The sequence below is a fragment of the Vespa mandarinia genome, chromosome 3 (assembly GCF_050613455.1).
Source record: "Vespa mandarinia isolate Hongniang chromosome 3, ASM5061345v1, whole genome shotgun sequence".
Lineage (NCBI taxonomy): Eukaryota > Metazoa > Arthropoda > Insecta > Hymenoptera > Vespidae > Vespa > Vespa mandarinia.
This window is the reverse complement of record NC_140812.1, coordinates 8,129,420-8,155,910: the sequence shown is the minus strand read 5'-3', so window position 1 is coordinate 8,155,910 and position 26,491 is coordinate 8,129,420. Positions and strand designations below refer to the sequence as shown.

Genomic DNA, 26,491 nt, shown 5'->3' with positions numbered 1-26,491 from the left:
TCGGCGATTCGCATAACAGTACCACGTGACTCGAGTAGCGCGTGTTGCGTTTATTCCACGCGTGTCAGTGGGTGCGTATGTATACACATGGTGGTGCCCGTGCTCCGTCATTTCTTCGAATAAAATAAGTCGTTTGTAATATTTTGTGCGCGTAAAAAAAAAAAAATATATATATATATATATATATATATATATATAAATAACAAAAACAAAAAAGAAAAGAAAATGGCTATGGATCGAACGATGTACGGAAAGGTGCAACCAGGCGCCACTTATCAACCGTTTAGGATCACCGTGAAGAAAGGCTCTCTTCCTGGCTGTAAGTGTCAATTTCGTTCTTTACATCATCGATTTTTTATTTATTCAAAAAGTAAAGAAATAAAAAGTAAGAGAAATATTTTTAAAAAAATAAGAAAAAAAAAAATAAGAAAAAAAAGTCGGAGCTCAGGGTTTCTTGTTACCATCGTAGAAAGTTTTCTATTTTTGTTTCGTACTTGTAATTACACCGAGGACGGTGCGAAATACTATTACGTGTTGCATAATCCTTACGGAGTTTACGCTCGCGGCGTATTTTACATGTAACAAATACTACCCGCACGACCTCCTTACATAAAAAGCGTTTGATACCGGTATGCGAGTGACAATATTCATGTTGTTAATGCGATAATCTATTGAATCGTTTGTATAAATAGCTTACAAGTAATTTATTTTTTTTCTCTCTCTTCTCTTTCTCTCTCTCTTTCTCTCTCTCTCTCTCTCTCTCTCTCTTTCTCTCTCTCTCTCTCTCTCTCTCTCTCTCTCTCTCTCTCTCTCTCTCTCTTCTTTTTCTTACTTTTTTCTTTTAATTAACATTTTCACGAGAACATTGCACTAGTCAAACGAGACACTATACATATCACGTTCGGTGATAGAGCAATCGTTATCGCTTGCGTAATCCTTTACCATCAATTTACGCCAATTATTTTATTCGTGCTTTTAAACGCCCACGCTGTCCGAACAGGAAACAAGCTTTTTCCTTTTACACGCGATAAAATATATTTTTACGTTTTACGCGCGAATCTAGAATAAATGAGATCAAGTGTGATATATTAGAAACGAGATAATTTGTGAAGCATTGAACTTGTAGCTTTATGTAATTTTCCTTTTATTTTTATCTTTGGGTTAATAAAAAAAAAAGCTTTGTGAATGTACGTTTAAATATTAACAGGATATTTGTAAAAAAAAAAAAAAAAAAAAAAAAAGATACCCACCTTGATAATGTCGTTTTGAAAAGAAGGTTATGCATTAAAGAAAGGTCGAGTACATTTATATACAGCATCACACTGGTTCTTCTTTCAAGTACCCTTCACCCACAGAGAGTATTGCCTTGACACTAAACATACCGGTATACTTATCGAACTCATTATCCAGTAGTACGCCTTTTTTGGTATGACTGTAAATACAGTCAACAGTAGTTTCATCGATCGTGTTAGCATCGTGTATCACTTTCGAAAATAATCGATTATCTCATCTTTTCATTTTTTTCGAATCTGTAAATAAATCGATTGGATTGAAGAAATAGATTTACATAATACTTTTTTTGTTTTGTTTTTTCTTTTTTTTTTTTTTTTTTTTTTTTTTTCTAATGTTCCATCGTAATCCAGTATCGAAAAACAAATGTTGTTTGTTCTATCGATCATCGATAATAAAAATTTATGTAGGATATTATACAATCGAAGGAATGGCAGAATCTCTGTTTTATCGACGATCGGTATTTATCGATAATTTATTACGTAAAAGTAAATAAATGTAATTATTTTAAAGAGTATGTTGAAATAATTCGAGGGACTTTTAAATTAATTAAATTCGATTGTATTTTTTTGTGCATTAACGGAAGATTCCTGTCTTACCGACGGTCGATATTTATTGCATATCATTTGCAAAAATTATTTAAATTAATTATTGCTAATGAAGCATTGAAATAATAATAATAATAATAATAATAACAATAATAACAATAATAAGAAGAAAAAACGGATTTTTTATTAATTCTACATTATATATAAATTATGAACGCGTTCGAAAATGACTTTCCTGAAGGGGGTGAGGGGTGGGGCAAAGGAAAGAAAAAGTAAAAGAATAAATTGAATTAGAACGTTAGGCGTGGTGAAAGGTATACGACTCTTTGTAAGAATTGAAACTTCGTTCGTTAGGACAGTTTACGTCGTAAGTAGAGTTAAAAAACACCCTAGTTTAAATGATCGAGAAAAATCATACGAGTTGAAAATTCGAAAAATATTAAAATCGCGAGATGTTCGAAACGAAGTGTTTTCGTAATATGTCAAATGTATTTATCATTTACGAAGTTTTCAATTACGCAAAGAAGAATTTGATTGTGACGTCATATCTTTTTATATACTAACGCGAAGCCGCATAAGGAGAAATTCTTTTCTTTGGAAATGGATTGCTCAGCGTCCGGATGTAATCAACAACGTTTCTCCTTATAAAGAATTCGAATATTGTGCCGTCTACTACGTTGATACGATAACGCGAAATGAATTCATTCACCATGACTAAAGGTGAGATTTAAAATTAGACTTGTTCGAATATTCATTAGTTATTTGTTACTTTGCATCACGATTAATTATGTTCTCTTCTTCTTTTTACTCTCTCTCTCTCTCTCTTTCTTTCTTTCTCATTAGAAAGGAAATCAAATTTTATCTTCGATACGTAGGGATCCAAAATGGTCAACTTAATGATCTTTTGTTCGTCCAATACGTACTTTTGATATTCGATGATGTGAAACAAAAAGAAGAAGAAAAAGAAGAAGAAGAAGAAAAAACAAAGTCTGTGTATTCTTTTCTTCTTCCAAGCATTAGGCTCCGTAACTATCGAGCAAACATACAGTAGCAGTAAATTCCTACTTGACCTCGAGGAAAACCGTACAACGCACAGTTACGTACTAATCTCTTCGTGTGTATTTTACTTTGCCATTCTAAGAACGGAGAAATCGAACGAATATAGTAGAATATTTTTTCTTTTTCTTTTTCTTTTTTTTAGAATATATATATAAAGTACCATCTTGTTAGAATGAACAAAAATATAAATAAAAATTTCTTTTGTCTCGTTTTCATTAAATAAATGTAAATTTCTATTCGATTTATTATAACGATGAAAACTAATCGCATATTTGAAAGGTTTTGGATCGATCAAGGCAATCCCTTCCGTTTCTATTGAAACGATATCTAATTCTGTGTTCTTCTAATGTGATTGGTTTTTACGTTTCACGTTCAGTTTTTATCAGTCAGCGTAATCGTGTCGAGTCACGCAAATTTTGTTTTTTCTTTTCTTTTTTTTTTTTCCCCTTTTATTTTTAATTAACCTCTGACGTTGTTGTTAATATATTCGAGTATCTATTAAGGCAATTTTTCTTATATCATTAAAGTACAAAAATAATTCAATAATAGTCTAATCGAATCTTCGATATAACTTTATATTCGAATATCATTGGATATGACTCAAAGAAGGTACTGTGTATTCATTCAAGGACTTTTCTTTTCCTTCTTCTTCTTCTTTTTTTTTTTTTCAATATTCTCGAATTATAAATGTTTCATTATCTCATTATCTTACTTTTTCTCACTCGCTCTCTCTTTTTTTTTTCCCAAGGTAAAAATAACATCGATATTCCTCTTCCTCTTTGATCAGACTTGAAGAGTTCACGACCATATCTGGCTCGTTCATAGAACGATACTACTTCCTACGCATACGTTTACTAATTCGTAGGTTGCTTCCTAGTGTAATTAAATTACAGAATGATATTAAGGAAATAGAGAAGAGAGGTGAAGAGGAAGAGGAAGAGGAAGAGGGGGAGAAGAGAGAGAGAGAGAGAGAGAGAGAGAGAGAGAGAAATTAGATAAAAAAAGAAAATAGATCGTTACAAGGTTGTTTTAGAAACTAGCGTGTGTGACTTTGATCGTTGTGTGCCAAATGTTGAGGATAATGAATAATAGTGTAGAAAGATATATACATACACACACACATACACACAGAGATGCATATGAATATAGAGAAGAAGAGGAAGAGGAAGGAAAAGGTGGTTTATTTTTGTAAAGTCTGTCGTTTTGGATCTAGGTGAAAATGTTCTGTCTATAGTCAAGTAGATACATATACAATTTGAGATTAGAATCGAGAAAATAGTGAGAAGTAAGGAGTAGGGAGGAGGTAAAGGAGGAGGAGAAGAAGAAGGATGTAAAATAATTCTCACGTAACTATCGATGATATTTTGTAGGTGTAGCTTTTTGAGATTAACACGTGCATAGTAGAGTCAGTTCTGTCTGGTCCTACCAGACGATCGGGCCTTTTCGTCGATGCACATTCTTTACTCCTACGTTGTGTTGTGTTTCTTTTTTTCTCTTTCTCTTTCTCTTTCTCTGTTCCTCCTTTCTCTTTCTTTCGTCACGTGATATCGTCGATCTATCGTTGGTAGGTTTGACCTTGATCACCATCGTATGAGACTTTCGTAGAATACTATACTCGTACGTCGTCGAATATATTTTTTTCTTTTTTTCATTTTTCATTTTTATTTTCAATATTATCCGTAAGAAATTCATGTGAACGTGACAAAGTCGATAAGAGTGTCAGTGATACGTCGTAATTGATTGGAAAAGAATTTATTGATTTTTATTTTGGTTTTTATTATTAGTTTTTATTTTGGTTCTTTATTTCTTTTCTTTCTTCTTTATTGTAACAAATTTATTATTTTATTCTGACGAATTTATTTATTTATTTATTTATTTATTTATTTATTTATTTATTTATTTATTTATTTATTTATTTATTTGTAGGAAATTTATGTATACGCGTCGAAAGTTTTTATTTTTATTTCTTTCCTCAAGATACGAAATTTATAATTCCATTATTCTTTATTTTTTATTTTTACTCTACGACTCCTAGAAAGCGTGGATGAGAGAGCACAACAAAATTGAATACAGTGTCAGTGATAATACATAAGTAGTTGATAGGAACACGAAATTTGTTTTCTTTTTTATTATTATTATTATTTTTTTTTTTTTTTTTAAATTTTTATTATTATTTCTAGCCGTACGAAATTTATTATTATATTTTGTCGATTTCCTGCGTGCACGCGCATTTTCAACGCACTGTAAATAAGTTCCTACTTGGCGACTTACCAAAAGTAAAATAGATCTTATTGTTAGCACAAAAGTTTAAATTTTATGTTCTGTTTATTTCCCCTCTCTTTTTCTCTTTCTGATATAAAGATTACAGACCAAAGTAAACATGACCTTGAAAAAGATACGATAACGAAGAAGAGAAACTAGAAAGGTAAAAGAAAACTTCTCAACTTCTTATTGCAATTTTGCTTACCCTCGGTAAGGTAGATCCCGTCGCAAATTTTACTTAACGTGCGTTTCCGTTCCGTTCCGTTTCGTTCCATTCGTTAACGCCGAGAAAAGATTTATGCTAACGTACCACAAATAGATCCTAAATTTGTAGGAGATCGGATAAAAAAAAAATGTTAGAAGTGAAATTTTTTTTTTTTTTTTTCTGATGCCATACGTGCCGTAGATTTTTACGTCTACAAGAGAAAAAGAAAAAGAAATAAAGAAAAGAAAAGAAAAGAAAAGAAAAGAAGGACGTTCTTGAAATATTCACATAAAAAATGTCTTCCTTTCTACCTTTAAATTCGTCCACGTGATTTGACTTTTACGTTGGTCAGATTTAATATCGTAATACGAACGAATAATCTATCTCTCTAACCCCGTTCTAATTCAAGGTTTATTTTTGTCTTACATATAATCGCTTTACTAGCCAATCACGTGGCACCCTTTTCGTCCAGAGTCTATATTATTATACATAGATCACTGGCTCTTTGATAAAATTCGACGATTGATATCTCTTTGACATTTCGCGGCACTTTTGAAAGGAAAATTTTATTGAGTTTTTGTATGTGTATGTATGTGTAAAAGTGAGAAAGGGAGAGAGAGAGAGAGAGAGAAAGAGAAAGGGAGAAGAATAAACGATAAAAACGTGATAAATATGACGGATGTTATAAGACCCATGTCGCCTGTTCGTTTGGCGATTATTCAACGACATGCACGATGGGAACAATACGTTAGTAAGTATCATTCTTATCGCGAGAAAAACATAATTTTTCTTTTTTTTTATTTGTTTTGTTTCCGAATGATTCGATGTTTGATCGAATATAAATATATCTTGACGAATGTATATATGTAATTAATGTTCATTGATGTGTTTCTTTCATTTATTCACATTTTCTTCATGCCTGTCTCTTTTTTCTCTATCCATCTTTTTCTCTTCTGTATCTATCTCTTTCTCTCTCTTTTTATATATAATTAACGTATATATATAATTAATGTACATTCGTGTGGTTTCTTCATTTATTCGCATTTCTTTATCTCTCTCTCTCTCCCCCCCCTCTCTCTCTGTCTTTACTGTGTTTTTTTCTACTTCGTCATCTATACGAGATCACGCACACATTCGCATGAATAATATATTGACGCCCGGATTCGTTAGACGGTATGAATCAGATGTATAAAATAGGACTCTGAAGTTGAACGGGCTTCTGGCCAATATTTAGGTCTCATTCACACGTACATACATATATAAGCGTTTATCATTTCCGTATATTTTACAACACGTAGTATCTATTTTTTTTTTTTTTTTTTTTTTTTTTTTTTTTTTTTTTTTAATAAACACAAACAAAATAGAATTAAAAAAATTCAGTTTCGAAGAAAGATGCATGTAAAATTTTTTTCATTTATTTTACAACGTTTTGTCGTCATAAACTCATTTCTTTTTTAAGCGTCTAAAAAAAAAAAAAAAATGAAAAGATATTTAATATACGTTCTCTTCAGTTTTTTTATTTTCGAGTTCAATTCATTATCATAATCTCAAATTCTATAACTTTGTATATATATATATATGTATATATATATATATATGCGAGCATCATATATGAGCGAGAGAGAAGTTCTTTTCAATTCTTTTTTTTTCTTCTTCCTCTTTTTTTCGATTTGAAGATTTGAAACATAGAACTAAGAAAAATTATTGGAGGAGAGTTCTCAAAGGATGTGTTTTCTTTAGAATGATCTCCCTGCACATTGTCGACTTTGTTTCTGCCTTTCTTTTTCGTATCAAGAGTTAGCTGACACTCAGCTGCACGTTGCTTGAAAAGAGAGAGAGAGTGTGTGAGAGAGAGAGAGAGAGAGAGAGAGAGAGAGAGAAAAAGTCTAGGAACTCTTCTCCTTAACACGAAAGGCAGTATCATCGTATTTCTACCTCTTGCTTCGAGAATTCTCCCTCCATATCCTCTTCTTTCCCCTCTCTGGCTCCTCCTCCCCTCCTCAGGGCAACCATCTAGACCTGCTCTCCTCTCTTTTGCAGCTTCGCCTTTACCGAGAACCTTATTGACAATCAGTATCGTCTCGCTGATCGGACGTACGTGTGCGGATATTTCTTCCTTACGCACTGTGACACACGTGATACTTAATATCGAATTTTCTTTTTTTCTTTTTGAACTTTTGCATTGGATATCTCATTCGGTAGACAACCATCTTCGTTTTTTATTATTTTTTTTTGTTCTTTTCGGCGAAGTAAAAGCGAACGTGTGTATTAGTGAAATAGACACGATTTATTATTATTATTATTATTATTATTATTATTATTATTATTATTATTATTATTATTATTTTTATTAACTATTTTATTATTTTATTTTATTATTATTATTATTATTATTATTATTATTATTATTGTTACTAGAGAGTCATATATGTACAAAACAATTTTTTTGAGATTTGTTTTTCCAATTAAAAACATATTTTCAAGGTTAGCTTTTTAAAAAAAGGTTTTCAGATGAATAATCATAACATTTTTTTTTCAAGGTTGTTTGAAAAAGATTTTTCAGACGAATAATCAACTTTTTTTCTGTTTTCAAGGTTACTTTTTTGAAAAAAGATTTCCGACAATTAATTGTAAGATATTTTCTTGTGGTTAGATTTTCGATAAAAAAAAAAAAAATTCTCGACTAACAACTATAACGACGACGTTTGAGGTTAACTTTTTGAAAAAGATTTGCAACGAACGATCTGAGAAATAATCAAAATTCTTCGAACAACTTACGTGAATAAATTCGAATAATGAACATTTTTTCTCAAGAATATTCGTCGAGGACGCGTCATACAATAGCGAAGATCATTAACCTTTTGCATTTGGATGACATCATCAAGACGAACTTATAACTTTTTTTCTTACCTCGTTTTAATTCTATTGTATGACGAAATAGACGATTTTTCAGGTTAATTTTCTTTTTCTTTTCTCTTTTCATTTCTTTTTTTACTTCCTTTTTTCTTTCTCGTTTATGTGCATATCGTACACGCGTTCGCTTTGAACAGTGACAAATAGTATGTGAAAATATTTCTCAACATTGATAAGTTACGTTCGTGAATTTTAACGTTAAGGAAAAAATATTGTAGTGACAGAGGGAAGAAAAAAAAAAGAAAGAAGTTTGTTTTGTTTCAACGTCAACTCGTTTTATTTATCATGGAGGAACAAGATACCAGTGCATTTCAATCTTATACAGAGAATAATAACATCTACGAGACTTATCAAGTTGACAAGGCTGATAATAATCTTTTTAATCTTGGTAAATCTATTTTTCTTTTTGTCTCTGTACACAACATGCATACAAACACACACACATACATGACACGTATATAAAACTATACAATATTTGATTTATACGAGATACTAACGATAGTGTAAAACGAAGATGGCGTCACGAAGGATTTAATTGTCAAGCCGATTAATTTTTTTTTCTCTTCTTTTTCTTTTTCTTTTTTAAATATTGGTCGTATGTATGTATATGTATATGCGTGACGTCATCGCCAAATCCGTTTCGATTAATACACATTCTGATAAGTATTATACGAAAATATTACAAAATTGTTGTTTTGTAAGCTTGTCCTCGTTATCATTTTATAATTTAGATATTACGAAGTAACACTTTTGTTTGTTCGAAATTTTTTAAACAACTCGTCTCTTTATTTTTATTTTTCAGATGCCCTATTGGCGGATTTACAAAATACTGTATCGTCCGAAGGCAATCACGTTAGTAGCAACGCTACACCCGGTTACGGTTCGTTAAATGGTGCAAGAACGCATAATACGAATGCATACAGATCGTACGAAAGTAGAACTTCACCATTACCGTCACAATCGGTAAGTCTATTGTTTGACGTCCATCAATTTGATGTTGAAAATCAATGATTCATTATAAATATTGAAAGCTGTTTGATAGGTCTGTGATGGTTTTTTTCTTTTTTCTTTTTTTTTTTTAAACATTATAAAAAATCCATCAATGTGATGTTAAATTAATGATTTATAAACATTTAAAATTAGTTGAAGAATTTATTAATCCATTTTTCTTATCAATTTTAACATTGTAAATAAAGGAAATAAGATATTTCAATCTATAAAGGAAATTAATTTTAAATCAATTTGTAAAAAAAAAATATTGAATATATAACAACTTTGAAAATAATGTCGTATATAAAATAATGTATGAGCGCGCTGCGATGTTATCGACTGAGAAAGGAAGTGTGCAATGATTTTTTTTTTGTATCGGAGACGTCATATTCGTTAGAACGATGTTTTTCTTCTTCGATCATTCTATCATCCCATCGAATACTTAATGGATCGTAAAAGAAAAGGAACACCCACATGTCTCACCGATTATTTTAGACACGGCTGTATCTGTTATGCACTTAAACGTGATACCAGTTTTATTCGTGATAGCGAGAAGTTTGCCGAAGGCACGTAAAAAATCACGTTATTTGAGATGTTTACATAAAATATTTATAATATACATATTAGCACGAGTGGAAACATGATGACGAAGTTTTCTTTTCTCTCTTGAAACTTTTTTTCTGATGGCATTTTATTATACTGATTTTTGTGATAAGTTATATAAAAGAGAATAATTATTAAATAACACATATTGAAATTAATCTGTTTACTACATTTACAAGGCTTTGTTGATTATTACAAATGATTGACGTTATTCTTATAAATTTGAATTTATTTCATATTAATTTTGGAAATATTTTAATGATTACCTTATCGATCGAGATAATTGAACAAATTTTATATGAAAATAAATTAAAAAAAGTAAAAGATAAAATTTACGTGCCATCTCTTTATATCAATCTTAACATTTTTTTTGTGATATATAGTTGCAACATTATTCTGATAGATGGCTTGATCAAGTTAACGTAGGAATCTGCATACCGATTATCCTATTACAAATCATAAAAAAACAAAAATTCCATTTTATCGACATACACGTTATTGATTTTTTCATAATTAATTTTTTTAATTTTTTTTCTCCGCCATAAAAATATAGCTTTATTTATAGTATTTCGATAATTTCAAAAAATTATTTCACACATTTCAAGAGAAACAATTAAATATTACTTTTTTTTTATTCTTCCGATCAATATTCGACGTACGAGTTTCTGATTTTTTCGTCACACATTATTTTTTATACAATTTTTCTTTTATTGTTTAATTAAACAATTATTTTCATATTTAAGAAAGTACAGTTAGATATTTTTTTTTTTTTTTCTCTAATAAAAATTAATGTTATATGGGAAGTCGATTAATAAGAAGAATATCTACGTTATCGGTGATCGGTCAATTTTTTAATCTGAAGTCAAATTTTTCCGAAAGATGTCGACAGTGGTAGCACGCGCGCATTTTGTTAGTGAAATCTTGGTCAAATTTAAAGTCTGATGTTGACCTTCCCTTGATATTCCATAATATCCTGAAATAGAACGATCCCGTTCGGCGGTCGCTCGTCGTCATTACTTCGACGACGGAAGCGACTGCCTGTACGAACCAGAAGAATCCGTAAATAAACTTTACTCGTCGATATATCGCGATGGAGTGCCAAATTCGATTTAACCGAGTATATTCGTTTCGTCTTTTACAATGAGAATATTCATATTTGGCTCTTGTATCATAATTAATATAAATTATTAAATATTTTAAAATGATAAAACTCGAATCGATTTAAAAGATGTTATTTTATTTATTTCTTGTTTATATATATATATATATATATATATACATAATAAATTTCACTAACATATTTAAAATGAATGTAATTATTATTATTTATTATAGTCAATTTGTTCGTAATAATTATGTTATAATTGTGACATAAATTACATTAAGTAATTATATTAATAAAATTATCATATATACAGAAATTAATTTCGATGAATTCGAAGTGCTCATTTTTTTTTTTTTTTTTTTTTTTTTTTTTTAATTTCTGTTTTTCTTTCCAATCGCTATGAGGAAGAAAATATGAACATAATTAATAAGTTCTGTTCAAGGTATTTTAATCGATCGCATTTTATTACAAATTTAACGTAATTATTTTTAATCCTTTTTTCTTTTTTTCTTTTTTTTCTTCTTCTTTTTTACAAGAAATACATTGAAACTTTGTAACTCGATAATGATAGATAATAATGATAATAATCGATAAAGATAGTCGAAAAATGATGTCTGGACAACTTGGAGAGAACTCTTTCAAGCGTGTGTGGCGTAAGAAGTGTCTAAAGTTAGAAGCAATATGGTGTCTAAAATCGACTCTCATCGTCGCTAAATCCTCGACTTTGATGGAGCTTGTTTTTCCTTTTTTCTTCTTTTTTTTTTTTTCTTTTTTATCTTAAAAACATATATACAAGAGGAAAGGCCTTTTCTTTGATGCGATCAAAACTAAAGTCAATACTCGTCAAATGAATTAGTTGTTTCATTTATTTTTAGTACATTATGCAACATTATATTATATCGTTTATATTAATTAATCTAATATCTAACATCTTTTGTTATTAGATCGAATCGAAGAATAAAAATATATTCGCTCTTATTATTTTATATTATTATTATTATTATTTTTATTATTATTATTATTATTATTATTATTATTTTATTATTGTATTATTATTATTGTGTTTTGGTATTATCGTATATTTATTATTATTATTATTTTTTTTTTCCTTCTCCATGGAGAACACAAACGTTGAACTCAAAAAGAAGAAAAAAACGCGCGAATAAGAAATGGACTATAGTTCACGTACTTACATACGAACAAAGTATGAAGACTATTATCGATCGTTTTTCTAAGAACACCTGTCTCTTTTCCCGTCAATTTTATTGATTCTAGTTGCAGAACAGACTGAATTATTTATATCTTTTGCGTTTCACTTTCTACGCGCAAATTTTTTTACCTGCTTCGAATGATTTAAAATAGTTGCAATTTATTATTTTTTTTATTATAAGTATACACTGTAAACACACGCGCACACACACACTAAGGGTGCGTGTCTGTAAACAAACATTATAAATATTGTTAACTTTATTGTGTATATATATGATACAATAAATAATACAGTTTCTTATTTCAATTTTCAATTATAGTTATATATATATATATATATATATATATATATATATATATAGTTATATATATATATATATAATGCAAGTGCACACACACACATACACAAATAAATATACGTATGTAGGTGTTTTTTTATATTAGTGTTCATATATTGCATATAATATATAAGAAAAAAAAAACAATGATAATAATAATACTAATAATAAAAATAAGTTACGCGATTTGCATCATAAGAATTGCATTTAAATATTAATAGATATAATGGATCTCGATTATGCAAAAGAAAAGATGGAGGTGATTGTGCAAATATAAGTGGACATATTTATTCATAGCGTGCATAAGGCCGATAATAATAACTCATTTTTTTTTTTTTTTTAATAAATTATCATTTTGAGACGTTAGATATTTTATTCAAATTAAAAGAAAAGAAAAAAAAAAAAAAAAAAAAAAAGAAAAAAAAGAAAAAAAGAAAAAAAAAAGGAAAAAGACAAACAGAAAATAAAAAAAAGTACAAAGAAAAAAGATTCTTGATCGTTCGACGAATTATGTGTTTTTTGTATCGTGTGCAACGCCAAATGTTTGTCTTAGATATTCCAAGGAAATGTTTCTACGTAAGTTAGATATATAATTTCGATGTGTTGACACATTTCTCGTTTGTATAAACAGAATGTGATCATTGCAGCAATTCATATAAACAATAAAAGCTATATTGTGGATAAAATGCACAAAGTTGAGATCTTTATCTCGATTCATTATTATTTATTGATTTTCTTTGGATCTTTCTCTCTCTCTCTCTCTCTCTCTCTCTCTCTCTCTATATATATATATATATATATATATATATATATATACATATATATATATATCTTTTTTTTTTGTTTGATTTTGAAGTTAGATTAAACTGATCAATTTTTCAATAATAATTCATTTCTAATAAATTATTTTAATAAATAATTAAATAATTTTTATTTGTGAAATCGGGTCAAATTATTTTTTATTGCTTTTGCATTACATATAAATAATTTATTTCAAAGAAATCATTATAAATTATTTTAGACATTATAATTATTTTACACACACACACACACAAACACACACAAACGCACGAACACACACATTTTAATTATAATAAGAATTATACATTTAATAAAATTTTCTATTATTTGTTACTTTTTATAATAAGTATATGCATGTATATATCCTTACATATACATATCTATATTTTATATTTTTTTTTTATTTCTTTTTTATTTTTAGTTTTTCTTTTTTTATTTCATTTTATTTTTAACGCAGATTTAATAGACCATAATCTATTCTATTCTAAAAAGTAACAAAAAAATGTTTTGCAATTTCATTTCAAATGGAAAAATGGTATTTGCAAGTTGATTAATTTTTCATTTCTTCGATAGATTTAATCAATTCATCTTTTTTACTATTTATCATCCTTTTTTATTTTCGAATCCTCGCTATATGTCGATTTTCAAAGTTTCTTTTTCTTCTCTCTCTCTCTCTCTCTCTCTCTCTCTCTCTCTCTCTCTCTCTCTCTCTCTCTCTCTCTCTCTCTCTCTCTCTCTCTCTCTCTCTCTCTCTCTCTCTCTCTCTCTCTCTCTCTCTCTCTCTCTCTCTCTCTCTCTCTCTCTCTCTCTCTCTCTCTTTCCTTTTTGTTTTTTATAATATGTTAGTCATTTTATTCTTATTCATGAACAAAATCTAATTTATTGTTCGATCATTGAAGTTATTTATAAACTCGTATGGCATAGTGAATTTCACGATCGCAATATTCATCGATATTTATTTATTCTTTTCACAAGATAAAAGTCGGTCGAATACAATTGGGACTTTGAATTCGAACAAGGACGCGAATTCGAAATCGATTTCGAATTTGTTGAAACTTCGATCTTTGTTGTTTTACCAACCTATTCTCCATTGTCTCCCCACTTTCTCTCTCTTTTATTCTCGTTTTTGATATTTTCCTGAAACTTTACGATTTCGTGTGATAATCCGATACGTCTTGCTGACATGTTTCTACTCGTTCGCTACGGATATTTTTGGATTGGTAACTTTGCAGGCAACCTAGTTTCGAAGGATATGCCGTTTCTAATGTTTTATTACAAAAAGAAGGGATTTTCCATAGTCGAATGTCATCATAAAAAGAAAGAAAAATATTCTTGTTGTTATTTTCTTTTTTTTTTTTTTTTTTCTCCAAGATGATCATAACAACAACATAAAGTGTTATATATTCTATTCATAGAATATACAGATTTGTTTGTTAATATTGTTAATCTTAAAAGCAATCGTGTTTTTTTTTTTTTTTTTTTTTTTTTTTTTTTTTTTTTTTTTTTTTTTAATTGAACATAAGAGAAATTATACGAGTTAAACAATCGTGTTTGATATTTCTTTTTTATTGGTTTCTTTTTTTTTTTTTTTTTTTTTTTTTATTAACCCAGCAAAATAGAAATCATATAAGAATAGTTTGTTACAGTTCAAGTGGATCACTGTTTATCTTTATATTAAAAAAAAAAATCAATTATTGCCAACAATTTTATCAAATGTTTAATTTCATTATCATCGTCGTTATTTTCTTCTTCTTCTTCTTATTCTTCTTCTTATTATTATTATTAGCTTGTAAACGCCCAAAGACGAAGCGTCGTAATATTCGCGGGCGCACAATAAATTATTATATAAATACTGGAATTATTTTGATCCTCGGTGGAGAGAGATGCGTTAACACGATAATTTTGTATCAAACGAGACCTTCACGGGATAAACTTATTGGCAAGCGTCTGGATTGGATTGGATTGGAAATATACATACATACATATATATATATATATATATATATATATATATATATATATATATATATATATGTATATATATACGTACGCCTTGTTTCGCGCTCGTTTCTTCTTTGCTAATTGATAATGTATGTATTTACAAAGGCAGTTTAGTATAGTCGATAATGACATCATGTTTTCAAAATAATGTGCGTACCTAAGGATTTTGGCAGAGTGATAAAAGTGGGTAAAGAAGCCAAAAATCATGCTCTTTCACGTTTATGATATACAAACATACATGTATATATATATATATATATATATATATATATATATATATATATGCATTTACATTTTATGTTTCATCTACGTACACATTAAAAATATCTTATGTGATCTTTTCTTATTCTACTGTTCTAATTAATTTTAAAAAGCCGCGTTTATTTGCCGCGTTAATTTTCTACGACGTCCTGTAACTTTCGTGTATCTGCATTTTCTATTTTTTACACTTTATCTCATTTTATTGAAAGAAAAAGTTAATCGTTACTTTAATTTAGATGTTTTCTTTATTTTTCTTCTTTTTTCTCTTTTTTCTTTTCTTTTTTTTTTCTTTTTTATAATTTTGTAAATATACCACACTTATTGTTAGTTGTATATACTTATAATTGGTATAATTATAGTAGTATAATGTAAGTAATATATAAATATATTATATTAATTTACTAGTTATATTATAATTATAATACTTAATATAATTTTACACCATTGTATATAATTATATTATTCTTAGTATATCATATACATTTATATAATATAATTATACTGGTATAAATAATACTGTATATAATTTTCATATTATGCAATTCTTTTATATATGAAAAAATTAAATTCTAAAAAGTTATTTAAAGTGTTGTTAAAATCGTTTTCGATTAATCTCTCTGTGTGCGTGCGTGTGCATGCAGCGTGTGGGTGTGTCCATTTATTGTGAGATTTTTGTTATAATGTTTACGACTTTTGTTTCGATCTTATTGTTCGAAAAACAAATCGATTTGTCTGGTATTAATAATCTCACTTTGATTTATCGTGAATAAATTACTATTCCACACCTGACGAAAATTCGTCACGGAAAGTTCGTAATGTTTTGCATATATAAATATATTTATATCTTCTCGTGTGTGATATATGTTTAAAAACACATACATAAACAAACACACGTACGTACGTACGTTGTTACTTTTGTTGTCCAAATATTTTTGAAAGGTGGAGGAAAAAAAAGTTTCTTCGAAAATTCATCGAGATATACTATCTTTCGGGTTTTACGTTTGACCTACAAATATTACAGCCGACTTATCAAAATCGTGAGGCCATCGAGGAGACCATCACAAAATCTTCGAGTACAACTTATACGCAAAACCCTAGCACTGGTGGGAAAATGCCATCGTTGAACAACAATCTTTCTGAACTGGACACGTTGCTTCAAGATTTGAGCAATGCACGTTACAATTCGCATTATCATGAGAGAGGTTAGTTTCGAGTCTTATTATTTGTCTAAAAATGAATAAACTTATCTAGAAGAGTTTATGAAACAAATAATATTATTTATTATTATTATTATTATTATTTTTTTTTTTTTTTTTTAATAATTTTTACGATAATATATTGAATAATACGTAGAGATTATATCTATCTATTTTTAATATATAAAATGTTTACAAAATGTTTACTTAATTATATATCATTTATCATGGTATTATTGTTTAATAATATTAATAGATTGAATATATTTTTAAAAATATATTTTATATTTTTGATATTAAATATATACGTAAATTATTAAACAGAACTAATATTATATTAATCATATATTAAAATATATTAAATAACTTTACTTCTTAACTCTCTACGTTATTCATACTGAATTTCTTTGAAGTGAAGAACCTTCGAACTAAAGTCGATAAAAGACATCCGTCTTTCTAGATAGTCACGTATCAACGGGGGGTGTAAATGGGGGTACGACTAGTCCAATGCTACGCTCACCAAGTAGTATGTCAGCCCCTCGCCCCACCGTCGATGCTTTGCTCGAGGAACTTAACACAGCGGTGCCTAATGGGTAAGTACAAATTTTCATTAAAAAAAAAAAAAAAAAAAAAAAAAAAAAAAAAAAAAAAAAAAACCATAAAATAACAACAACAACAAGAAAAATTGTATCATCGTTAGGGATTATCCCAGTGATGGTAGAGTGAAGGTCACCATACAGGAAACCTCAACAGAGATTCAACCGGTCTATGATGGTTATCCTTCGAGTCAGCATGGTTCCTTGAATCGATCAGAGATTCAACAACGTAGTTATGCCAACGGTCATACTGCCAGTAACGCAACGAAAGAGCTCGACGATTTGATGGCCTCCCTTTCCGAGTTCAAGGTATAACTTATTTGACTCTTAAAATAAAGAGAGACAAGAAGGGGTATAGGGGTGGGTGGGGATAAAGAGAAGGTGAGGATCAAGCTGATGACGAAGAAAAGTTAAGATCAATTGTCAAGGATTTACATGTTAATGATTGATAATGTCTTAAGGAAAAGAAAAGAAAAGGAAAGGAAAAAAAAAAAAAAAAGAACATTCCTAATTGACTATTATTTTCCTTTTTGGTAAGACTGACATGTAATATGTGGGCTATTCACACTCTCTCAATTCACTGCAGAATCAGAAAACAGTGATGTTCAAACTACTCCTGCCCATTCTTGGCTCCGCGAGTTACCAAAATAACTTTCATTCCACCATCCACCGGAGCAGTAGAATTACCTACCCGGTTACGCTCTTCCTATTCCTCTCCCCTCTCTTTTGGCGTCTCCTTTTCTCCACTTCTCTTGATTTTCACTATGTCTCTACGTGGCGTGGAGGGAAAATATATAGGAGGGGTGAGTGAAGAAGAAGAAGAAGAAGGGGGGTGGGGAGAGGTGTCTAGTGATCCACGAAGCCACCGAAAGCTTTCGGCCAGTCTGCAAGCTCGCCTGTAACACTCGACATCTCCCACAGTGAGGATCTAAACAACGCTTCCTCTTTTTTTTTCTCTTTTTTTTCTCCTCTCCTTAGTTTTCACATAAGATACCTTGAAAATCTTACCTTGACATTTTCTTATAGATTATATTAGACTTCCACGTTCCAAAGCTTTAAGATTTTTGATGAGAATAAAAAGAATAAAAAAGAAAAGAAAAGAAAAAAAGAAAGGAAAAAAAAAAGAAGAAAAAAAGAAAGAAAGAAAGAAAAAAGTAGATTGGATTGTTCTACTTCATTGTCCATTTTTATTTTTGTTTCGATTTTTATTTAATTATTTATTTATGTATTTATTTATTTATTATTATTTTGTTTTCGTATTATTTCTAGATAAATGAATAAAACTACAAGGTCTTTCATAGTCCCGTTTATTTTCCAGATCAATAGCAGTTCTCATCAACATCAAACGGTGACCGATTCTCCATACGCTAAACCCAATAAAGCGACTAAAAGTTCGCAAAGCCCATTACCACCGGCTGAGGGTACACAAACGAGAATACACATTACAGAAACTCAAACAACACATCATTATCAGCAACAACAACACGGGGAAAGTCATACTGCACAAGCCGCGACACAAATCAAACAGAATCAATTGGATTCTATGCTAGGAAATCTCCAGGCAGATATGAGTCGCCAAGGTGTGAACACTACGCAAAAGGGATGCTGCAGTGCCTGCGAAAAACCTATCGTAGGCCAGGTGAATGACGATCAATCAATCTTCTTGATCTACATCATTTCTCTATTTCTCTCTCTCTCTCTCTCTCTCTGTCTTTCTCTCTATATATATAAATATATATATTGTTTTATTCCATCATTTTCATTATTCATTATCTTCTCATTTAGGTAATCACGGCCTTGGGTAAGACCTGGCACCCTGAACACTTCACATGTACTCATTGCAATCAAGAATTGGGTACACGTAACTTTTTTGAAAGAGAAGGACATCCCTATTGTGAACCTGATTATCATAATCTTTTTTCACCACGTTGTGCTTATTGCAATGGTCCAATTCTCGACGTAAGATATTCAAGATCATCATTGATAGATTGATAAATATATATATATATATATGTATATACATATTTATATATATGTGTATATGTATGATGATGATGATGATGATGATATCTTTTAAGGATAATCAGACATGATAAAAGATAACTTTTTTGTAGAAATGTGTTACCGCCTTGGAGAAGACTTGGCACACGGAACACTTTTTCTGTGCTCAGTGTGGCAAACAATTTGGTGAGGAAGGTTTCCATGAACGAGATGGAAAGCCATATTGTCGGGAGGATTTTTTCGACATGTTTGCACCTAAATGCGGTGGTTGTAATCGAGCAATCATAGAAAATTATATTTCTGCATTGAACAGTCAATGGCATCCGGATTGTTTCGTCTGCAGAGTACGTTTAATTTGTTAATAATAATAATTAATTAATTAATTAATTAATTGATTAAATAATTAATAATGACAATGATATGTTGATTTTAACAGGAGATCAAATCGCAACGTTACCTATTTGGATTCGATTGATTTTTTTCTTTTCTTTTTTTTTTTTTTTTGGAATTTTCATATGTCGTCCTTGTGTGTTTTAAATGTTAACAATTACAGGATTGCAAGAAACCGGTTTCTGGTAAATCATTCTATGCTATGGAAGGAAAACCAGTATGTCCAAAATGTGTTGGCGTGGATGAGGAAGAAGAGGAAGAGGAAGAAGCGGCCTAAAAAAAAAAAAAAAAAAAAAAGAGAAAAGAAAAGAAAAATGAATTTTGCGATGTTCACAGTCGTTGATTATTATTATTCTATTTTCTTATAGAAAATGTCTATTATTCCATCCGCCCACCCCTTAACCCTGCCTGAAACTCGACTACCCGCCCTCCCCCAGATGTTATTCATTTATTTCGTTGGCTCGAGAAATGTAGTGCCAACATTTTTTTTCTTCTATTCCTTTCTTTGTTTTTTTTTCTCGAACAGGTGTTATATCGAACGACGAGCAGAATTTTTTTTCCATTACACAAAAAAAAACACACATGTACACGAACGCGATCGTTATCGTTAAATGTTCTTTTTAAAAGTCTAATGGGGAGCTTTTTCGCATTCACATTTTTTTTCTCCTTTTTTTTGTGTGTTCTTTTTTCTTTCTTTTTTTTTTTTCTTTTTCTTTCTTTTTTTGATAGCAATTATTTTTTATTTGAGCTCAATCGAAATAGTTAAAGGATCGTTTTATGTAATCTTACATGTTAAAGATGTTATTAAATATGTATGAGGCTAATGAGAAAGAAAAAGAATGTAATAAATTATTATTAAAAAAAATATATATACATATATACATGTGGAAAAAAAAAGCACAAACAAAAAAAAACAAAACAAAAACAAAAAAACAAAACACACATAGCGAACAACACTAGGGTGACATTGAACCGCGTGCGACAAAGTCGTACGCGTGTTCGTTGAAAGCCCGTGTGAACACGGCCGTGCTGCACTCATGCCGTCTAATTTTAGAAATATGTCTAACCGTACGATCGCTCTTTGATCAATTTCCTCTGTATTCTGTTTTCTTTTTCTTTTTACGTGTGTTATTGTTTGATATGTATGATGTATGTATGTATGTGTGTGCGTGCGTAAACATACATACACGTACACGCACATACACCGTTTATAGTAATATGATTTTCGTCAATTTTTCGATAAATTTTATTTATATGGCATGATTCATATTCTACAAATAAATTATTATTATTACCGTCACACATATAATCGATTGGTATATTTAGTTAGTATATATGGAGATTACATAAAATGAGAATTTTCTTTTTTCTTTTTTTTTTTTTTTTAAATAGATTTGTGTACATTTGTATGCATTCGTCTACATTCGTGTAACATTTGAGACATTCGTCTACATTTGTGTTTTTGATTCATTCTTTCTTTTTTTTTTCCTTTTTTTTTTCCTTTTTTTTTATTTTTTATAAAATGTAAATTATATAATTTTAACACATTGTTATTCGTCGTCATTGTTATTTAATATAAAATTATATGTTTTTATCTTTAACAATTTTATGTGTTTATAAAACACATTATTTTTTTTTTTCTTTTTTTATAGATATTTGAATCGTATAAGAAAGATATGAATAACAATGATTTGAAATTGTAATACATATTATTATTAAAATAATTTAATTGTCAGTAAAAATATATAATATAATTAAAAAAAAAAAAAAAAAAAAAAGAAAAAAAAATATTAAAGAAAAGAAAATAAAAAAAATAAAAAAAAAAAAAAAATTAATGAAAATCAAATTGATATTTTTGCAGGACTGCAGGCAAAAGTTTCAAGGGGGATCCTTTTTTGATCACGAAGGATTGCCGTATTGTGAAACACATTATCATGCCAAAAGAGGGTCATTGTGTGCTGGCTGTCATAAACCAATAACAGGTAAATATCAGTACATAATAATGAATATATAAATTTTACTTAAATTTAATTATCTTTTTCTTTTTGTTTGTTTTTTTTTTCTTTTTCTCTTTTAATTATAGGACGCTGTATAACTGCCATGTTCCGAAAATTCCATCCAGAGCACTTTGTCTGTGCATTTTGTTTAAAACAATTAAATAAGGGTACTTTCAAGGAACAAAATGATAAACCATACTGCCATGGGTGCTTCGACAAACTTTTTGGATAAAATCACCCGACAAATATCGTTATACTTCATACGTTCATTATTTACACGATGATCAAGTGATAGGGCTGTCTTACTCAAGATTTTATCTATAAACGAACGAAGAAAAAAGAACTTATGAATTCACACATAAATGAATAAGAATGAAATTCATAATACACGAACCGTTGACACATCTATAGATACGTATAATAATAATAACAATAATAATAATAATAATAATAATAATAATAATAATAATAATAATAATAATAATAGTAATAATAATAATAATTATTATTATTATTAGTAATAGTAATAATAATTATTATTATTATTATAATTTTAAACTTTTAAACGATGCGATGATGAACTAGAAAAAAAAAAAGAAAATTAAAGTTCATTAATCATTTTGCTACAGCTTAATACAGCCTTTTAAAATTTTTATACGCCTTAATTTTCTTAAGTAGAAAGATAAGTAGATGTTAGTTATAACATTTTTATTACATCTCTTTCTCTCCCTCTCTTTCTCTTTTTCTCAATAAAAATAAATTTAATAAAGTCCCTCAATAGATAATACGCTTTGTATTGTCTTCCAATATTTAAACATGGACGTACATATATACATACATACATACATACATACGTACATACATATTTTAAAGGAAGGACATTAAAAAGTATGACATTAAAATTTTCGTCATAAATGTATAAAGATTAATGAAAAAAAGGGTGCTAATTCACAATGTGTTTTAACTAATTCATTTTTTTTTTCTTTTTAATAATTTTACTTTCAACTAATGATATGTACGTAATTTAATTGTTTCCAATAATTTCTATATATAATCCATATTTTATATATATATATATATATATATAAAATGAGAACAGTTCTAAATGGATATGTTCATTAAGTTTCATAATTATATTTATGAAATATTTATGTACAGTTAAAGCGATTAATTCCGAGCAAGCAACGATATTCATTTTCCATTTATTTTTTTTTTTTTTTTTTTTTTTTTTTTTTTTTTTTTTTTTTTAATCAAATAAAGATCGAATCATCACACACGTTTATTTCTATCGTTCTTTCGAGATAGACATTATAGTAAGTGTACATGATACTTCTTTCTCAAGAGTTCATACGAAGGTATATAATACATATACAATGATGTAATAGTATAGAATAGCTGAAAATGTAAGCAAAATATACTACATGCATTCATATACAAAATATGAGAATTTTTTATTTTCTTTTATGCACTGTACAGCTTGTGTGAGGTTTAGTTTTTTTTTTTATCTTTTTTTTTTTATTATTAAAAACGTGACATATAGATTAAGAGATCAAGGATATATAATTTAAATAAACAGAGAAATATTGTATACACGATTTATTTGGCATACTGTCGCACAGTAAGTACTTGCATTTTACATGTCGTCAAATAATTATTCAATAAATATATATATATATATATATATGTGTGTGTGTGTATATATATATATATATATATACACACACATACAGACACATTAACAGATATTTTTTTTTTTTAATAGATAAAAGTGTGTATACGTGTATAAAATAATATACAGTATACAGTGAAGCTACAAGATTGCTAACTTACTAATTAACCGAGTGTAACATTGAAAGTATAAAAAAGAAAACCAAAAACAAAAGAAATTGGTTTTACAAATTCATATAAAAAATATATATATAACAATCTCACTTTTCCCGCCTCTGCCCCCGCCCTCTGTATACGCTTTTTATTACTACTGTTCAATGAATTATTTGAAATGATTTGTTCACATTACTTCTTGTGCAATATGACAAGATATGTAGAGAGTAAATACATACATAAGAAGAGAGTTTAATCCATTCATATGTTTTTGTCTCATGAATCATTCATTACTTTTGTATTTTGGAAAGATTAAGCAATGATAAAATTTCTATTTAAATTGGTTGAATTTTAAGCCAACATTGGAAATAATTCTGTAAAACTTTCGTGCCAAAGATCGGTTAAACATACATTATTATTACTATTATTATTATTATGATTATTTTTATTATGATTATTACTACTATTATTATTATTATTGTTATTTCTTTTTTTTTTACTGCGTATATCTGCATTAGGGGAATCGTGAGATTCATAACCACCGTCTGAAAAATGTGAATCTGATTTGATCGAAGAAGATGCATCGACATTGTCCGAATATATACTCGAAGGTGACATTATGTCTGTGCACGTGTAAGCAGGTGAAAATTGATCGGAATAAGAGTGATAGGTTGTTAACGATGTTGTTACATCATCAGTATGACAAACATTATCAGAGCTTATTTCTTGTACGCATTCCTGAATGCCTACATTATCTTCTTGGCCAGGATAAATAATAGTTATAGAATTTGTAGTTTCGTCGTATGTACCATATACTGTTTCCATATCGTTCATATCGGGTTCTTGTTTAACTTCAATTTCATTTTTAATGGATACCGGTGTTGTTCGTTTATTATCCAGAACAATATGCGTGACGTCTGTGCTACAGTTAAGATGCCAATTATCGTAATCGTTCACGCTTCTACAAGCGACGATTGTATCGGTTTCCACATTTTTTGATGTCTGCCCCACCATTCTTTTTGAATTATCAGATTTTTTAATTGTATTTTCTTCGTTTGACACCTATGGAGATGATTATATTATTAATGAAGAAAAAACTGAATTAAAAAGATATAGAGATACATTAGAAATGGATGAACATTCTTTTGTACATGAGAATGCTAATATATATATATATATAATATATATATATATATATATATATATATATATTATATATATATATAATATATTAAATTTTTCTTTATATAGATTATTATTACTTTAGAATATTTCATCCATTTCTGGAAGATCTGATAATTGAAGAAACATTTAACTGAGTAGATGAGGTGTATGTATATATATAATTATATATATATATATATATATATATATATATATATATATATATATATACATATATAAATACTGTCTCAGATAGATTAATGTTTTTCCTCAATTAAAACTCACTTGTTCATTTGATCTATGAGAATTTGCTTCCACTTCTGCGGTAACTTCTCGAAGGAGGCTTTCTGCAAGTTCTTCGAGTCGATCGATGTAATCATCCCCTTGGAGATCTCCAAATAATTCTTCGAGAGGAGGTAAAGGGTCATAATCTTCAGTAATATGGCTGCTCCTGGTGTTAGTGTCAGGGATGGTGCCGACTGTACTGTCCCACCCTGCGGCAGAGGGTTTTGTGGGGATACTGCAGATCCCAGTGAAGGTACAGGACAACCGACACGAGCCTGACACGATGAACAAAGTTGCTCGCTCATATTACTCGTTTCCCTTTCTCTCCTCAATATTTTTGTTTCACTTATAAGCGACTCATTTTGTGACTTCAATAATGCACATTCTTGGGTCAATACATCGTTTCTTTCCCTCAACGTTCTAACAGTTTCTTCCAATTCATCCAATTTAGCTTTCTTCCTATCTCTCGAAGTTTGTGCTGCTACTCTGTTCTTTAATTTCCTATAAAATAAAAATAAAAAAATATACCATTTTAATCAATTATTTTCATCTATTACGATGGAATCCATTTTTTTTTCTTTCTTTTTTTTACTTGAAAATAGAATTTTAATAAACACATTTTCCAACGTACTTCCTCTGTAATTTTTCCTCCCACGTGAGATGATCAAGACGACGTTTTTTTCCTCTAATACAGACATCTGGTTTGAAAAATGTACTTTCCTCGTGGAGTTCTTCCTGCTTTGGTATTTTTCTCGTTATATCCATTTCCGTCGTTTTATCGGTTAAAATTGACGTTGAAAAATTTAATTTTGGAACCGATCTGACAAGATCGTTATTGGGCACAATAGCAGATCCCTTGGAAAGACCCTTAGGAAATGCGATGACAACGCTCTTCAATGCACTCATATTCATTCATGTACATATATGTATATATAATATATATATAATAACAAATAAAAATACGATCTATCACTTTTCTATCACAAGTTTTTATCGTACATTCGTGATTGATGATCTAACACTGTCCTTCCAAGTGTTTTGTGTAGACTGACAAAACACATAACCAAAAGCAAAATTTATCAAAAACTCCCTTATATCACCTTCGACTGATGCAATACGACTAATCGACTGCATGCAAGCATTACGTCCACGAAAAATTCTACTCATTCTGAACTCTGCTTTCATTGGTCGACGATTTTCTTCGTTACATGTGGTACTATTCTATTGGTTAGAAATAATATTCTACGTCTATCAATCCAATAGAAGTACTACTTATATTTATATATATATATATATTACATCGTATTTCCTCTTTTGCGTCATTTTCAGCATTTACGATCTCTTTTTCCGTATTACACTATCATCTAGTATCATAAATGCACGATAATCTTGGAAATTAAACAAACAGTATAATGGATTCATTAAAAAGAAAAGTCAACGTAACAAACAAAATTAT

The 26,491-nt window shown here is 29.1% G+C and overlaps 2 protein-coding genes across 9 annotated transcripts; one reads left to right on the top strand and one right to left on the bottom strand.

The window, feature by feature from the left end:
- The first annotated feature begins 187 nt into the window (after window positions 1–187).
- Pax (paxillin) lies at window positions 188–24,193 on the top strand. Of its 8 annotated transcripts, none has more exons than XM_035880145.2 (11): window positions 4,315–4,461; window positions 5,967–6,115; window positions 9,080–9,240; window positions 16,607–16,787; window positions 17,242–17,374; window positions 17,482–17,686; window positions 18,696–19,016; window positions 19,163–19,336; window positions 19,492–19,722; window positions 21,630–21,750; window positions 21,852–24,193. In XM_035880145.2, exons 2-11 carry the CDS (start codon window positions 6,037–6,039, stop codon window positions 21,995–21,997), a joined length of 1,752 nt encoding a protein of 583 aa, XP_035736038.1. In that variant the 5' UTR covers window positions 4,315–4,461; window positions 5,967–6,036; the 3' UTR covers window positions 21,998–24,193. The 8 variants fall into 8 exon arrangements, 7 of the variants coding, with proteins under 7 accessions (XP_035736037.1, XP_035736038.1, XP_035736034.2 ...); XM_035880143.2 differs by lacking the exons at window positions 4,315–4,461; window positions 5,967–6,115 and adding exons at window positions 7,424–7,562; window positions 8,496–8,665; XM_085656089.1 differs by lacking the exons at window positions 4,315–4,461; window positions 5,967–6,115 and adding exons at window positions 7,460–7,562; window positions 8,481–8,665.
- A 199-nt stretch (window positions 24,194–24,392) lies between these two features.
- On the bottom strand, window positions 24,393–26,169 carry Xbp1 (X box binding protein 1). The gene is made up of 3 exons (XM_085656091.1): window positions 25,667–26,169; window positions 25,036–25,536; window positions 24,393–24,648 (listed from the first exon to the last, which is right to left on the bottom strand). Exons 1-3 carry the CDS (start codon window positions 25,945–25,947, stop codon window positions 24,540–24,542), a joined length of 891 nt encoding a protein of 296 aa, XP_085512217.1. The 5' UTR covers window positions 25,948–26,169; the 3' UTR covers window positions 24,393–24,539.
- Between the last annotated feature and the right edge of the window lie 322 nt (window positions 26,170–26,491).

Coding starts and splice junctions, on each gene's coding strand:
- Pax (XM_035880143.2), top strand. CDS start 8,563: ATGGAGGAACAAGATACCAGTGCATTTCAATCTTATACAGAGAATAAT. Junction 8,666..9,079: donor TAATAATCTTTTTAATCTTG/GTAAATCTATTT, acceptor TTTATTTTTCAG/ATGCCCTATTGGCGGATTTA. Junction 19,017..19,162: donor AAAAACCTATCGTAGGCCAG/GTGAATGACGAT, acceptor CTTCTCATTTAG/GTAATCACGGCCTTGGGTAA.
- Xbp1 (XM_085656091.1), bottom strand. CDS start 25,947: ATGAATATGAGTGCATTGAAGAGCGTTGTCATCGCATTTCCTAAGGGT. Junction 25,537..25,666: donor GAGGAAAAATTACAGAGGAA/GTACGTTGGAAA, acceptor TTTATTTTATAG/GAAATTAAAGAACAGAGTAG. Junction 24,649..25,035: donor CTCATAGATCAAATGAACAA/GTGAGTTTTAAT, acceptor TCATCTCCATAG/GTGTCAAACGAAGAAAATAC.